This window comes from Entelurus aequoreus, linkage group LG13 (assembly GCF_033978785.1).
Source record: "Entelurus aequoreus isolate RoL-2023_Sb linkage group LG13, RoL_Eaeq_v1.1, whole genome shotgun sequence".
Taxonomy (NCBI): Eukaryota; Metazoa; Chordata; class Actinopteri; order Syngnathiformes; family Syngnathidae; genus Entelurus; species Entelurus aequoreus.
Genome location: NC_084743.1, coordinates 69,225,072 through 69,241,123, shown reverse-complemented (window position 1 = coordinate 69,241,123; position 16,052 = coordinate 69,225,072). Strand labels below are relative to the sequence as shown.

The 16,052-nt window shown below is 39.5% G+C and overlaps 1 protein-coding gene across 1 annotated transcript; it reads left to right on the top strand.

Moving 5' to 3' along the window:
- Window positions 1–135: 135 nt before the first annotated feature.
- On the top strand, window positions 136–14,468 carry LOC133663662 (tubulin alpha chain-like). The gene is made up of 4 exons (XM_062068330.1): window positions 136–273; window positions 5,603–5,825; window positions 5,936–6,084; window positions 13,292–14,468. Exons 1-4 carry the CDS (start codon window positions 271–273, stop codon window positions 14,261–14,263), a joined length of 1,347 nt encoding a protein of 448 aa, XP_061924314.1. The 5' UTR covers window positions 136–270; the 3' UTR covers window positions 14,264–14,468.
- Window positions 14,469–16,052: the final 1,584 nt, after the last annotated feature.

Sequence of the window (16,052 nt, the reverse complement as noted above, 5' to 3'; positions counted from 1 at the left end):
GACTTGTTTTATTCAATGTGGATATTTCACCACGTGACATGTCGACCAATCAGAGTGAAGAGCGGACTTTCGCCTTTTTGTTGTATTCCAATGTGGATATTTCATCACGTGACATGTCGACCAATCAGAGTGAAGAACGGACTTCCGCCTTGCTCTATTTAAAAGGTCTCCGCTCGAGGGTTCACTTAAAGTTCAGACGACGTCGGCCGCGGTTTAACTCTTCAAACTTTATAAACCTTTCCTCCCTCACAAAGTTGTGCTTCAGGAAACATGGTAAGTACATATTTAACTTTTTTACGTACATTCATGCGTTTGAACTGGTATTTTTTGTTAACCACTCATTCGTAATGAAGTCCATTGATTTAGTATTACAATGCATATTTGTCGAACATCAGTGTTTTACTTGGAATATCAACGTATTTCGTCCCAAGAAAAGTAGCCTCGAATTTACATCAAATGTCTTTGATTACTGGGCCTCAATGGTAAAACCTTTTCGAGTTTTCGCGTAGACATCAAATAACACTAATGACGGATGTGGACTTATATTTTGAAGTCAGAAGTGCACACGTTTTCCTCGGTCTTTGAACACGTCCCGCACGGAATGTATGTTCCCAAAGTGTAATACACACACTTTCAAAGGGAGTATGTAGAAATAAAAACGAAAAATAGCGTGGCTTCATACATTGATGTCTGAAAACCTATTCGCCAACACTGAAGTTACAGAGTTCCCCAACGCTCAAGTTACCGAGTGCGCTTGAACGCCTCATGCTAACATGATGGGATTTTGGGTCTTTGAAGGGAGCCGTTCCTTTCAAAGAGCCTTTCAAAAATGTTATTAAAGTTTGTTTTTTTTTCAAGGAAACAATCACTGGTCGTGGTTAAAAGATACGATGTTGATCTGAATAATCACCAATATTACTAAAGTGGTTGGTATTATTTTCAAATATGTACCTTATTTTTGTAAACATTCCATAAGGTGGTGATATATCACACATTATTTTGAGTTTTCCCTCACCTAAAAAACTTTGTAGCACAAGAGCAAATTTAATAGTACAGACAAATACACACGTAAGAATGTAATGTGTCTGTATATATAACAAGTGTAAAAAGAACTAGAAGGAAAAAATGGGACGTGACAAAAATGTGAAAACAAACTGGACTACCCTGCCGAGAGTGTGTTTACCATTTACAACCGGTAGAAGATGGATGGATACTGGGCATTAGTGATGGGTTGATGAGGCTTCATGAAGTGTTTCGATACATTGCAAAACTGTATTGATACTGTCACTAAATACTGACATCTGCTGGACATTAAAAATCCCTACAGGCAACCTATGGACCGACTCAACTGACACTGATTTTATGACTTAGTATATACAATAATATAAACCAAGTCATTGTATTTAATTTAGGATTATTTCATATCTTCATTTAAATAAAAATATATTTTTTATCTTTTCGATATAGTCAATGTGAACATGTATCATAACACGGAAATCTAAGAGAACGTGTTGTGAATGAGGATGCTTGTGGACTGGGAATGTTTTTTTTGTGGTTTTTTTTACACATTTTTAGTCCTAAACAGTTTTTCCAACGTATTAAATTTCAGGCGATTTCTCTTCTTAGTTATTATTTCTCCGACTGACAGCATTGAGGAGGTGGATTTGTTAATGTACGTCGTACAAATGCGACATTTAACCTGCAAAAAATATGAATAGTAAACTAAATCACTTTGAAGAGATTTTGAATTCTAATAGATCAAGTGGAAACTTTGAGAGAACAGGATGAAACAACAAGGAAATGAACACAAATACCTTTTTTTTCCGATATATGATCAAAATATTCCCACATGGCGGAAATCTTTCTTTTTGCCTGAGGCTGCTCCATGATCTCCGACGACGATAAATTACAAATGACCAACGACAGAAGTGCGGCGATTCTGTTGGCAGCAGCATCTCGTTGACAGATGCGCTTCCTTATAAACAGTTTGGCGCGCAGGCGTCAGTTCGACACAGTTCGCGTATCGGTCACGTGACCGAATCAGCTCATGATCGGTTGCGTGACTTTCTAAAAGCGGTACGCGCACCGACACAGGGTTTTGCTCTATGAGCTCGACGCATGCGCCGATGCATCGGACCCATCACTACTGGGCATGCATGTGGGTAAAAAAATGTCTCCCAGCTGCGATCGGTTTTCATCTTTCACTTAAAGACATTGAAGGCTTGATTGGTTTGTGAATGTCACATCTCTTAATTGACAGATACAAAGAAAGGAGACATTAATACCTTCAGGTTTTTTCCAGCGAGGGCCGTGTACATAAAAGTTGAAGGCCTAAAACCTGTCATGAGCCCACATGACCGTTTTTATAGTTTGTATTTTGTCACTTCCTGTCCAGCGCTCTTATTTTTCGTTCCTCATCCTGTTTGCCTCCATTTCCCACCACTCCTCTGGTTTGCGTTTGCTCTGTCCCTGATTGGTAATCAGAACACCTATCCCTGGTTTCCAATCAGGATGCTTTTCGGAGCTGCATTATTCTTGCTTTGTAGTATGTAAATCAACTTTGTACCTTTCCTTACTTTGCGCTTCATACGCCTGTATTCAATCTGTGCACTTTTGTTTTTGTGTTATCTTGCGTTTCCCTAGTAAAAGGAAACAACACTTATTTTATTTATTTTTCTGCACTTGATTGCCCTCTCTGCATCTCAGGGTCCACACATACACCAAAACGTAACAAAAAAGCAATAGCGTGGGGTTTATACAATTATTTGCATTCTTTATTAATATTATCATTGCACCAGGGCTTTTTCCCACTCAAAATCATACCATATCTTGCAAGAAATCTGTACATATGTTCTTTAAACTCCATGTAGAAGATGCCTTTTTGGTTTTCAGGTCCAATTTTTGGAAGATATTGGGCTGATTCCATTTTTCCTCAGTTTTTGTTTTTCTAATCATTTATTTTGTCTGTGTGTACAGCTCTGGTAATCGGTACATTCGCACCCACCTGCACAAATGTACTTCAAAATGTAACAATCAAAATAAATATGACTTTTTTGTTTTTGTTTACTAGGGCATGCATATATAATATGCATTAGTTTGACCATTTAAAATCAACGATAATAAAAAGGAGATGCTTGGAAATAGCATAAAAATGCCCCAAAAGCTTGGAAAAACGCGATTCATAGTGTTACTTTATGGTGTAACCATCATGAGCATTCTGTTCAGGTATATTTCTTTTATATTTTGACAAATCATCATATTTATGTATTACTAAATTTAAATATTGATCAATCTTTAAGCTGTGTATTTGATTTCAGTTTGCTTTTGACATCTTTAGAATTGTAGTTGAAACTTTTACAACCTTGTGTTGCGCTCATGATGGCGTAACCAAACTAGATTTCATTTAATGATCTTATTTTGAATATTTATTCTTTTTTTTACATTTAGTATATTTAAATATTCATTTATAAACATTGAATAAATTTCAAATACCAGTAAAATGCAATTGCCTTCATCTTATAGGGTAATGTTTAGTTACACCAAGTCATGAGCGTAACACTAAGCTTCATCACTCTGACTTGTAATATCTCTAATTCTGGTGGTGTTTTATACTTTTTTCTTTTTGGAACATGTACTATACATATAATACAATAAAGTCCCATATAAAATTATGTTTCTAGCAATACTCTAATTTTGCCTTTGAAAGTAACACTCAATGTCCATTTAGTGGAGCTGTACACCTGTAGAATGTGTCGCGGAATTAAAAAAAACGAGCTATGGGCTACAAATAGTCCCCGGGCCACACTTTGGACACCCCTGCTCTAATCATTGTTAATACAGGTTGCGCATGAATATAAGAACAGTAATTCACTGTCATAAAGTTATCAAATACTGTGGTACTTTGAGCATTTATGATCATATTTGGTTTAAATGGCCAAGTTGTAACTCTTAAAGACTTATCTCAAATTGTGATCCATTAAAGTGAATAAACAATCATTTTGATTTGTGTTTTCCCCTCTTCCTCCAAAAACGCCACCATTTGAATATGTAACATGCCTAGGGTTGCACAATTATAGACAATATAAATTATATCAATTTGGCCGACGATACACTGTAAAAAAGAAAAAAAGTTGAGAATACGCAAATTTTCAAGGCAACAAGATTTTTGCGTTTTCTCAGACACTGTTTTGGTACACTGTAAAAAATATGATTTGCAATTGTTGGACTAATTATAGTTTTCAAGTTAGTCAGACTCAGAAATAAGGTTTCACTATGTTTAACTATACCAAAACAGTGTCTGGCCAGCAGTAGTCAAAAGTTGAGAAAACGCAAAAATCTTGTAGCATCACGTTGCCTTGAAAATTTGCATTTTCTCAACTTTTTTTTTTTTTTTACAGTGTAGAGCTTCCTATCCTGATCTGTTGATTACATACACGCTCTAGCTTTGTTCTGTAAATTTGACAATGACAAGCGAACGCACGCTTCCTAAATGCAATGTCGCATCCTCACTGGTGGCTAATATCTCTCCACAGTGTCACTTTGAAGTCGGCCATACTCTCCTCCTATGAAAGCAAATAAACTGTTTCTCACAAGTATTATCCCTGGAGGACGATTTAATAGGTAAACATGCTACCCTTCACACGGTGGGAGGAAACCGTACGCCTTGCTGACCGCTTGGCTAGTGCTCTTTAATGTTTTTGAAAATGTTATCAGTATCCACATGAACCATGACTCCTGATTGGGAGCCAATTTCACAGCACCTGTCACTAGACTCCTGATTTTAATCCACATTTTGACCAACCAATATGTTGCTTTACCAGGACAAACACTTAGAGATGTCTAATATCGGCCGATAAATGCTTTAAAATGTAATATCGGAAATTATCGGTATCGTTTTTTTATCGGTATCTTTTTTTTTTTAAATTTATTTTATTAAATCAACATAACAAACACAAGATACACTTACAATTAGTGCACCAACCCAAAAAAACTCCATCCCCCATTTACACTCATTCACACAAGGGCTGTTTCTTTCTGTTATTAATATTCTGGTTCTTACGTTATATATCAATACAGTCTGCAAGGGATACAGTCCGTAAGCACACATGATTGTGCGTGCTGCTGGTCCACTAATAGTACTAACCTTTAACAGTTAATTTGACTCATTTTCATTAATTACTAGTTTCTATGTAACTGTTTTTATATTGTTTTGCTTTCTTTTTTATTCAAGAAAATGTTTTAAATGTATTTATTTTATTTTTTTAAAAAGGACCTTATCTTCACCATACCTGTTGTCCAAATTAGGCATAATATTGTGTTAATTCCACGACGGTATATCGTATCGGTAATTAAGAGTTGGACAATATCGGGATATCGGCAGAAAGCCATTATCGGACATTTATTATTATTATTATTATTATTATTATTATTATTATACCAGAAAAAACACCCCCATACTCCTGATTGTGAGCCAACTCACTCAGCCCGTCATTATATTTCTGATTTTACTCCACCTACCTATGTTATGTATTTATGAGTGGATTTTTGTCAGAAAAATGTGTGACGACCTAACCCTGGTGCCTCCCCCCCCCCCCCATCACAGCGCGAGTGTATCTCTGTGCACGTTGGTCAAGCAGGTGTCCAGATAGGAAATGCCTGTTGGGAGCTCTACTGTCTGGAACATGGAATTCAGGCAAACGGACAGTTGCCCAGTGATAAGACAATTGCGGAGGCAGATGATTCCTTCACCACCTTTTTTAGTCAGACCGGCGCTGGAAAACATGTCCCCAGAGCAGTTTTTGTGGACTTGGAGTCTACGGTCATTGGTAAAAAAAACAAAAAAACATCATTACAGTAGCCTGTGCATTGAAAAAATAACATGCGGATGAATTGAGATTAATTATGTTGATTCTGTTTATCCCCCGTTTTTTTTTAGATGAGGTTCGTACAGGAACCTATCGGGAACTCTTCCACCCTGATCAGCTGATCACTGGAAAAGAAGATGCCGCGAACAACTACGCCCGTGGTCACTACACAATTGGCAAAGAGATCATTGAGCTGGTGCTGGACAGAATCCGTAAACTGGTGAGAAATATCAAAGCATCTCTCTTAAAGGGGAACTTCACTTTTTTTATTTTTTTATTTTGCCTATCATTCACAATCCTTATGTAAGACAACATGTTTGTTTTTTTTGTTTTTTTATGCATTCTAACTAGTAAATAAATGTTAGCAAAAGTCAGGTAACAATGGAGCTATTCTATTCGGGCCTCAGTCTGGGGCCAGGAAAAGAACTGGATATCCATGATAAGCACACATACAGTACAGGCCAAAAGTTTGGACACACCTCATTTCAATGCATTTTCTTTATTTTTATCACTATGGAGGCATCAAAACTATGACACCTGTGAGGTGACAACCATTTCAGGTGACCACCTCTTGATGCTCATGGAGAGAATCCCAAGAGTGTGCAAAGCAGTAATCAGAGCAAAGGGTGGCTATTTTGAAGAAACTAGAATATAAAACATGTTTTCAGTTATTTCAGCTTTAAGTACATAACTCCACGTGTTCATTTATAGTTTTGATGCCTTGGACCAAACCCTCACGTCAAAGCATCCTGATGCTGGGAAATTGAGTGAAATCACTTGGATATGGCACCCTTGGCTGGATTCAAAGCTACAGCGCTCCTTTCCGCATTGGATAGCGCCATCATAATTGGGCACACCACTAAGAAATCCCTAAAATTTCTATTTTTGACAGCAAACCTTTTTGTCAAAGCATCCTGATGCTGGAAAATGTTGAGTGAATTAACTTGTGAGATGGCACCCTTTTTTTTTAATGGATTCAAAGCTACAGCCTTCTTTTCCGCATTGGATAGCGCCATCACAATTGGGCACACCACTACAAAAATCCCCAAAATTACTATTTTTTACCGCAAACCTTTTTGTCAAAGCATCCTGATGCTGGAAAATGTTGACTGAATTAACTTGTGCGACAGCACCCTCTGCTGGATTCACAGCTACGGCACACTTTTTGTCATAGGGTAGTGCCATCAAATTTGGGCACGTTAAAAAAATCCCTTGTCAAAGCATCTTCAAGCTGGTAAAAGTTGAGTGAATTAACTTGTGAGATGGCACCATCTGCTGGATCTTTTTTCCCCCATTGGATAGTGCCATCAAAATTGGCCACATCACTACAAAATTCCTTCTGTTTCCTGTTTTTGATACCAAACCATTTCGTCAAAGCATCTTCAAGCTAGAAAACGTTGACTGAATTAACTTGAGATGGCACCCTTTGCTGGATTCACAGCTACAGCGCTATTTTCCGCATTGGATAGCGCCATCACAATTGGGCAGGCCACTAAAAAAAAAAATCCCTAAAATTCATAATTTTTGATACCAAACCCTTTTGTCAAAGCATCTTCAAGCTGGAAAATGTTGACTGAATTAACTTGTGCGACCGCTCCCTTTGCTGGATTCACAGCTACAGCACACTTTTTCTCATAGGATAGTGCCATCAAATTTGGGCACGTTAAAAAATCCCTTATGTCAAAGCATCTTCAAGCTGGAAAAAGTTGAGTGAATTAACTTGTGAGATGGCACCATCTGCTGGATCTTTTTTTCCCCCATTGGATAGTGCCATCAAAATTGGCCACATCACTACAAAATTCCTTCTGTTTCCTATTTTTGATACCAAACCCTTTCGTCAAAGCATCTTCAAGCTAGAAAATGTTGACTGAATTAACTTGTGAGATGGCACCATCTGCTGGATCTTTTTTCCCCCATTGGATAGTGCCATCAAAATTGGCCACATCACTACAAAATTCCTTCTGTTTCCTATTTTTGATACCAAACCCTTTCGTCAAAGCATCTTCAAGCTAGAAAACGTTGACTGAATTAACTTGTGAGATGGCACCCTTTGCTGGATTCACAGCTACAGCGCTATTTTCCGCATTGGATAGCGCCATCACAATTGGGCAGGCCACTAAAAAAAAAATCCCTAAAATTCATAATTTTTGATACCAAACCCTCTTGTCAAAGCATCTTCAAGCTGGAAAATGTTGACTGAATTAACTTGTGTGACAGCATCCTCTGCTGGATTCACAGCTACAGCACACTTATTCTCATAGGATAGTGCCATCAAATTTGGGCACGTTAAAAAAATCACTTATGTCATAGCATCTTCAAGCTGGAAAAAGTTGGTGCCATCTCACAAGTTAATTCACTCATCTGCTGGATCTTTTTTTTCCCCATTGGATAGTGCCATCGTAATTGGCCGCATCACTACAAAATTCCTTCTGTTTCCGATTTTTGATACCAAACCCTTTTGTCAAAGCATCTTCAAGCTAGAAAACGTTGACTGAATTAACTTGTGCGACAGCTCCCTCTGCTGGATTCACAGCTACAGCACACTTTTTCTCATAGGATAGTGCCATCAAATTTGGGCACGTTAAAAAATCCCTTGTCAAAGCATCTTCAAGCCGGTAAAAGTTGAGTGAATTAACTTGTGAGATGGCACCATCTGCTGGATCTTTTTTTCCCCCATTGGATAGTGCCATCAAAATTGGCCACATCACTACAAAATTCCTTCTGTTTCCTATTTTTGATACCAAACCCTTTCGTCAAAGCATCTTCAAGCTAGAAAATGTTGACTGAATTAACTTGTGAGATGGCACCCTTTGCTGGATTCACAGCTACAGCGCTCTTTCCCGCATTGGATAGCGCCATCACAATTGGGCAGGCCACTAAAAAAAAAATCCCTAAAATTCATAATTTTTGATGCCAAACCCTTTTGTCAAAGCATCTTCAAGCTGGAAAATGTTGACTGAATTAACTTGTGTGACAGCATCCTCTGCTGGATTCACAGCTACAGCACACTTATTCTCATAGGATAGTGCCATCAAATTTGGGCACGTTAAAAAAATCACTTATGTCATAGCATCTTCAAGCTGGAAAAAGTTGGTGCCATCTCACAAGTTAATTCACTCATCTGCTGGATCTTTTTTTTCCCCATTGGATAGTGCCATCGTAATTGGCCGCATCACTACAAAATTCCTTCTGTTTCCGATTTTTGATACCAAACCCTTTTGTCAAAGCATCTTCAAGCTAGAAAACGTTGACTGAAATAACTTGTGCGACAGCTCCCTCTGCTGGATTCACAGCTACAGCACACTTTTTCTCATAGGATAGTGCCATCAAATTTGGGCACGTTAAAAAATCCCTTATGTCAAAGCATCTTCAAGCTGGAAAAAGTTGAGTGAATTAACTTGTGAGATGGCACCATCTGCTGGATCTTTTTTTCCCCCCATTGGATAGTGCCATCAAAATTGGCCACATCACTACAAAATTCCTTCTGTTTCCTATTTTTGATACCAAACCCTTTCGTCAAAGCATCTTCAAGCTAGAAAACGTTGACAGAATTAACTTGTGAGATGGCACCCTTTGCTGGATTCACAGCTACAGCGCTATTTTCCGCATTGGATAGCGCCATCACAATTGGGCAGGCCACTAAAAAAAAAATCCCTAAATTTCATAATTTTTGATACCAAACCCTTTTTGTCAAAGCATCTTCAAGCTGGAAAATGTTGACTGAATTAACTTGTGTGACAGCATCCTCTGCTGGATTCACAGCTACAGCACACTTATTCTCATAGGATAGTGCCATCAAATTTGGGCACGTTAAAAAAAATCACTTATGTCATAGCATCTTCAAGCTGGAAAAAGTTGGTGCCATCTCACAAGTTAATTCACTCATCTGCTGGATCTTTTTTTCCCCCATTGGATAGTGCCATCATAATTGGCCGCATCACTACAAAATTCCTTCTGTTTCCTATTTTTGATACCAAACCCTTTTGTCAAAGCATCTTCAAGCTAGAAAACGTTGACTGAAATAACTTGTGCGACAGCTCCCTCTGCTGGATTCACAGCTACAGCACACTTTTTCTCATAGGATAGTGCCATCAAATTTGGGCACGTTAAAAAATCTCTTATGTCAAAGCATCTTCAAGCTGGAAAAAGTTGAGTGAATTAACTTGTGAGATGGCACCATCTGCTGGATCTTTTTTTCCCCCATTGGATAGTGCCATCAAAATTGGCCACATCACTACAAAATTCCTTCTGTTTCCTATTTTTGATACCAAACCGTTTCGTCAAAGCATCTTCAAGCTAGAAAATGTTGACTGAATTAACTTGTGAGATGGCACCCTTTGCTGGATTCACAGCTACAGCGCTCTTTCCCGCATTGGATAGCGCCATCACAATTGGGCAGGCCACTAAAAAAAAAATCCCTAAAATTCATAATTTTTGATACCAAACCCTTTTGTCATAGCATCTTCAAGCTGGAAAAAGTTGGTGCCATCTCACAAGTTAATTCACTCATCTGCTGGATCTTTTTTTTCCCCATTGGATAGTGCCATCATAATTGGCCGCATCACTACAAAATTCCTTCTGTTTCCTATTTTTGATACCAAACCCTTTTGTCAAAGCATCTTCAAGCTAGAAAACGTTGACTGAATTAACTTGTGCGACAGCTCCCTCTGCTGGATTCACAGCTACAGCACACTTTTTCTCATAGGATAGTGCCATCAAATTTGGGCACGTTAAAAAATCCCTTATGTCAAAGCATCTTCAAGCTGGAAAAAGTTGAGTGAATTAACTTGTGAGATGGCACCATCTGCTGGATCTTTTTTTCCCCCATTGGATAGTGCCATCAAAATTGGCCACATCACTACAAAATTCCTTCTGTTTCCTATTTTTGATACCAAACCCTTTCGTCAAAGCATCTTCAAGCTAGAAAACGTTGACTGAATTAACTTGTGAGATGGCACCCTTTGCTGGATTCACAGCTACAGCGCTATTTTCCGCATTGGATAGCGCCATCACAATTGGGCAGGCCACTAAAAAAAAAAAATCCCTAAAATTCATAATTTTTGATACCAAACCCTTTTTGTCAAAGCATTTTCAAGCTGGAAAATGTTGACTGAATTAACTTGTGTGACAGCATCCTCTGCTGGATTCACAGCTACAGCACACTTATTCTCATAGGATAGTGCCATCAAATTTGGGCACGTTAAAAAAATCACTTATGTCATAGCATCTTCAAGCTGGAAAAAGTTGGTGCCATCTCACAAGTTAATTCACTCATCTGCTGGATCTTTTTTTTCCCCATTGGATAGTGCCATCGTAATTGGCCGCATCACTACAAAATTCCTTCTGTTTCCTATTTTTGATACCAAACCCTTTTGTCAAAGCATCTTCAAGCTAGAAAACGTTGACTGAATTAACTTGTGCGACAGCTCCCTCTGCTGGATTCACAGCTACAGCACACTTTTTCTCATAGGATAGTGCCATCAAATTTGGGCACGTTAAAAAATCCCTTGTCAAAGCATCTTCAAGCCGGTAAAAGTTGAGTGAATTAACTTGAGATGGCACCATCTGCTGGATCTTTTTTTCCCCCATTGGATAGTGCCATCAAAATTGGCCACATCACTACAAAATTCCTTCAGTTTCCTATTTTTGATACCAAACCCTTTCGTCAAAGCATCTTCAAGCTAGAAAATGTTGACTGAATTAACTTGTGAGATGGCACCCTTTGCTGGATTCACAGCTACAGCGCTCTTTCCCGCATTGGATAGCGCCATCACAATTGGGCAGGCCACTAAAAAAAAAAAAATCCCTAAAATTCATAATTTTTGATACCAAACCCTTTTTGTCAAAGCATTTTCAAGCTGGAAAATGTCGAGTGAATTAACTTAAGTGACAATCTTTAAATATAAAGAAAACTCATTGAATGAGGAGGTGTGTCCAAACTTTTGGCCAGTACTGCATATATGTTACGACGCCATAAGACTTCCGCTGACCAAGTTGCAGCCCATCCGGAGTTGAGCGGTGGCTTACAGTATATGCGGTCCAAGGTCCATCCAATTACCGCTTTTTGAAGACGTTCCGGTCGGATGAATTCAAATGTTCACACTGCAATCACATGCATATCCTATTTATATCCAAGTATGAAAGAAGCCTGGATTGGACTTGGAAAAATGGGCATTAATAGGTAAACATGCTACCCTTCACACGGTGGGAGGAAACCGTACGCCTTGCTGACCGCTTGGCTAGTGCTCTTTAATGTTTTTGAAAATGTCATCAGTATCCACATGAACCATGACTCCTGATTGGGAGCCAGTTTCACAGAACCTGTCACTAGACTCCTGATTTTAATCCACATTTTGACCAACCAATATGTTGCTTTACCAGGACAAACACACTCCTAATTTGGAGCCAGATCACTCACTCCAAAGAGTGTCACTAGACTCTGGATTTTAGTCCACATTTTGACCACTCACATGTCTCTATCTGTGGAACGCTCTCCCTGACCACCTGAGGGCACCACAGACTGTGGATGCTTTTAAAAAAAGGCTTAAAAACCCTTACTTTAAAAAAAAAAAGCTTTTTTTTTTGTTTTAGATATATGCATACTAGTTCTAGCTATTTGGCTGTTCTAGTTTTTATTTTTTTCTATTTTTTTTAAATACACTGTAGCACTTTTTGAGGTTGTTTACTCAATGTAAAGTGCTTTTTACAAATAAAATCTATATACCAGAAATAACGTCGACATACTCCTGATTTTACTCCACATACCTATGTTTATGTATTTGAGTGGATTTGCGATACAGGTCACATATTAGCAAAATAATCTGAATTGAACAAGGCCTTAGTCCTCATTCTTTCAGCCTTGCACCAGTTATTGGAAGTATGAAACCCCCCCCCCCCCCCCCCCCCACCACATCCCACCTCCCCGGATTGTAAATAATCAAATGTATATACTTGTTCTTATGCTTTCTGAGCCCACTATGTTCTCTGCTTGCTGTACATATCCTACCAAGTCAGACCTACACTGTTTCAATGTCCATTTCTCAGATGATATTGTTGACGACTGAAGTGCTGATATCAACCAAACCCAACCCCCTCCACATCCCACCTCCCAGATTGTAAATAATTCAATGTATATACTCTGATGATTAACTTGTGTGATGACTGCATTATGCTGATAGCATATATTTATACCATGAATTGATTAACGTGGACCCCGACTTAAACAAGTTGAAAAACATATCCGGGTGTTACCATTTAGTGGTAAATTGTACGGAATATGTACTGTACTGTGCAATCTACTAATAAAAGTCTCAGTCAATCAAAAGAACCAGTATCAGAAGGCCTGACCAAATAGTATGAAGTTAAATAGACAAAGTGTGTATATTTGCTGAATTTAATATTCTAACAATATTCTCCTGTTTTGTCAGGCGGACCAGTGCACGGGTCTTCAAGGCTTTCTGATTTTCCACAGCTTCGGTGGCGGTACCGGTTCTGGTTTCACCTCCCTGTTGATGGAGCGCCTGTCCGTGGACTACGGCAAGAAGTCCAAGCTGGAGTTCTCTGTCTACCCGGCTCCCCAGGTGTCCACTGCTGTGGTGGAGCCCTACAACTCCATCCTGACCACACACACCACCTTGGAGCACTCGGACTGCGCCTTTATGGTGGATAACGAGGCCATCTACGACATCTGCCGCAGGAACCTCGACATCGAGCGTCCGTCTTACACCAACCTGAACAGGTTAGTCAGTCAGATTGTTTCCTCGGTCACCGCGTCCCTCCGCTTCGACGGCGCCCTCAACGTCGATCTGACGGAGTTCCAGACCAACCTGGTGCCGTATCCTCGTATCCACTTCCCCCTGGTCACCTACGCGCCCATCATCTCTGTCGAGAAGGCCTACCATGAGCAATTAACAGTCTCGGAAATCACCAATTCCTGCTTTGAGCCGGCCAACCAGATGGTGAAATGTAACCCTCGCTACGGGAAGTACATGGCGTGCTGCCTCCTGTACCGCGGCGACGTGGTGCCCAAAGACGTCAACTCGGCAATCATCACCATCAAATCCAAGCGCGCCGTCCAGTTCGTGGACTGGTGCCCCACCGGCTTCAAGGTGGGCATCAACTACCAGCCGCCCACCGTGGTCCCCGGTGGAGATCTGGCCAAGGTCCAGAGGGCCGTGTGCATGCTGAGCAACACCACCGCCATCGCAGAGGCCTGGGCGCGGCTGGACCACAAGTTTGACCTCATGTACGCCAAGCGCGCCTTCGTCCACTGGTACGTGGGCGAGGGCATGGAGGAAGGGGAGTTCTCAGAAGCCAGGGAGGACATGGCCGCTCTGGAGAAGGATTACGAGGAGGTCGGAGTGGACTCCGTAGATGACGAGGAAGAGGAAGAATATTAAGTGGCACAAATGCACTTAATGTTTGGGTTACCAATATATTACTTATGTTGTTGTTGTTGTTGTTGGCTTTTAAAAAGTTGATAGTTGACTGCTTAGTACACTGCAATCCCAAATTGCTGCAATGTGGTAACTTATATTTTTACCAAAGATACCATGTCAAACCAAAGAAATTTAATAAAATGTTAATAAATCCATGATGGAACTATTGCATGTTTTTTTTTTTTAGTACAGTAATTTTAACCTTTTACAAGCTAAATCGGTGACAGACCTTAACTCAAAACACTTGCATCTTAAATCCTTGTCTCCCATTGGTATGAAGTCAATTGGTAATTGACCCGCCCCCCCCCCCCCCCCCAACAAAGTATTTTTAAAGAAAAATTAAGATATTGTATAAAAATACAATGTACTACAAACCACAGTAGTTTCATGAAATAAGTGCCATCAAAATTGGCCACATCACTACAAAATTCCTTTTGTTTCCTATTTTTGATACCAAACCCTTTTCGTCAAAGCATCTTCAAGCTACAAAATATTGACTGAATTAACTTGTGAGATGGCACCCTTTGCTGGATTCACAGCTACAGCGCTCTTCCCCGCATTGGATAGCGCCATCACAATTGGGCAGGCAACTAAAAAAAAAAAAATCCCTAAAATTCCTATTTTTTGATACCAAACCCTTTTTGTCAAAGCATCTTCAAGCTGGAAAATGTTGAGTGAATTAACTTGTAAGATGGCACTCTTTGCTGGATTCACAGCTGGAGCACTCTTTTCCCCATTGAATAGCGCCATCACAATTGGGCACAGCACTAAAAAAAAATCCCTCAAATTCCTATTTTTTGATACCAAACCCTAGTGTCAAAGCATCTTTAAGCTGGAAAAAGTTGAGTGAATAAATGTGTGGGATGGCACCATCTGCTGGATCTTTTTCCCCCCATTGGATAGTGCCATCAAAATTGGACACGGCACTAAAAAAAATCCCTAAAATTCCCATTTTTTGATACCAAACCCTAGTGTCAAAGCATCTTTAAGATGGAAAAAGTTGAGTGAATAAATGTGTGGGATGGCACCATCTGCTGGATCTTTTTCCCCCCATTGGATAGTGCCATCAAAATTGGACCCAGCACTAAAAAAAATCCCTAAAATTCCTATTTTTTGATACCAAACCCTAGTGGCAAAGCATCTTTAAGCTGGAAAAAGTTGAGTGAATAAATGTGTGGGATGGCATCATCTGCTGGATCTTTTTCCCCCCATTGGATAGTGCCATCAAAATTGGACCCAGCACTAAAAAAAATCCCTAAAATTCCCATTTTTTGATACCAAACCCTAGTGGCAAAGCATCTTTAAGCTGGAAAAAGTTGAGTGAATAAATGTGTGGGATGGCACCATCTGCTGGATCTTTTTCCCCCCCATTGGATAGTGCCATCAAAATTGGACACTGCACTAAAAAAAATCCCTAAAATTCCCATTTTTTGATACCAAACCCTAGTGTCAAAGCATCTTTAAGATGGAAAAAGTTGAGTGAATAAATGTGTGGGATGGCACCATCTGCTGGATCTTTTTCCCCCCCTTTGGATAGTGCCATCAAAATTGGACCCAGCACTAAAAAAAATCCCTAAAATTCATATTTTTTGATACCAAACCCTAGTGTCAAAGCATCTTTAGGCTGGAAAAAGTTGCGTGAATAAATGTGTGGGATTGCACCATCTGCTGGATCTTTTTCCCCCCATTGGATAGTGCCATCAAAATTGGACCCAGCACTAAAAAAAATCCCTAAAATTCCTATTTTTTT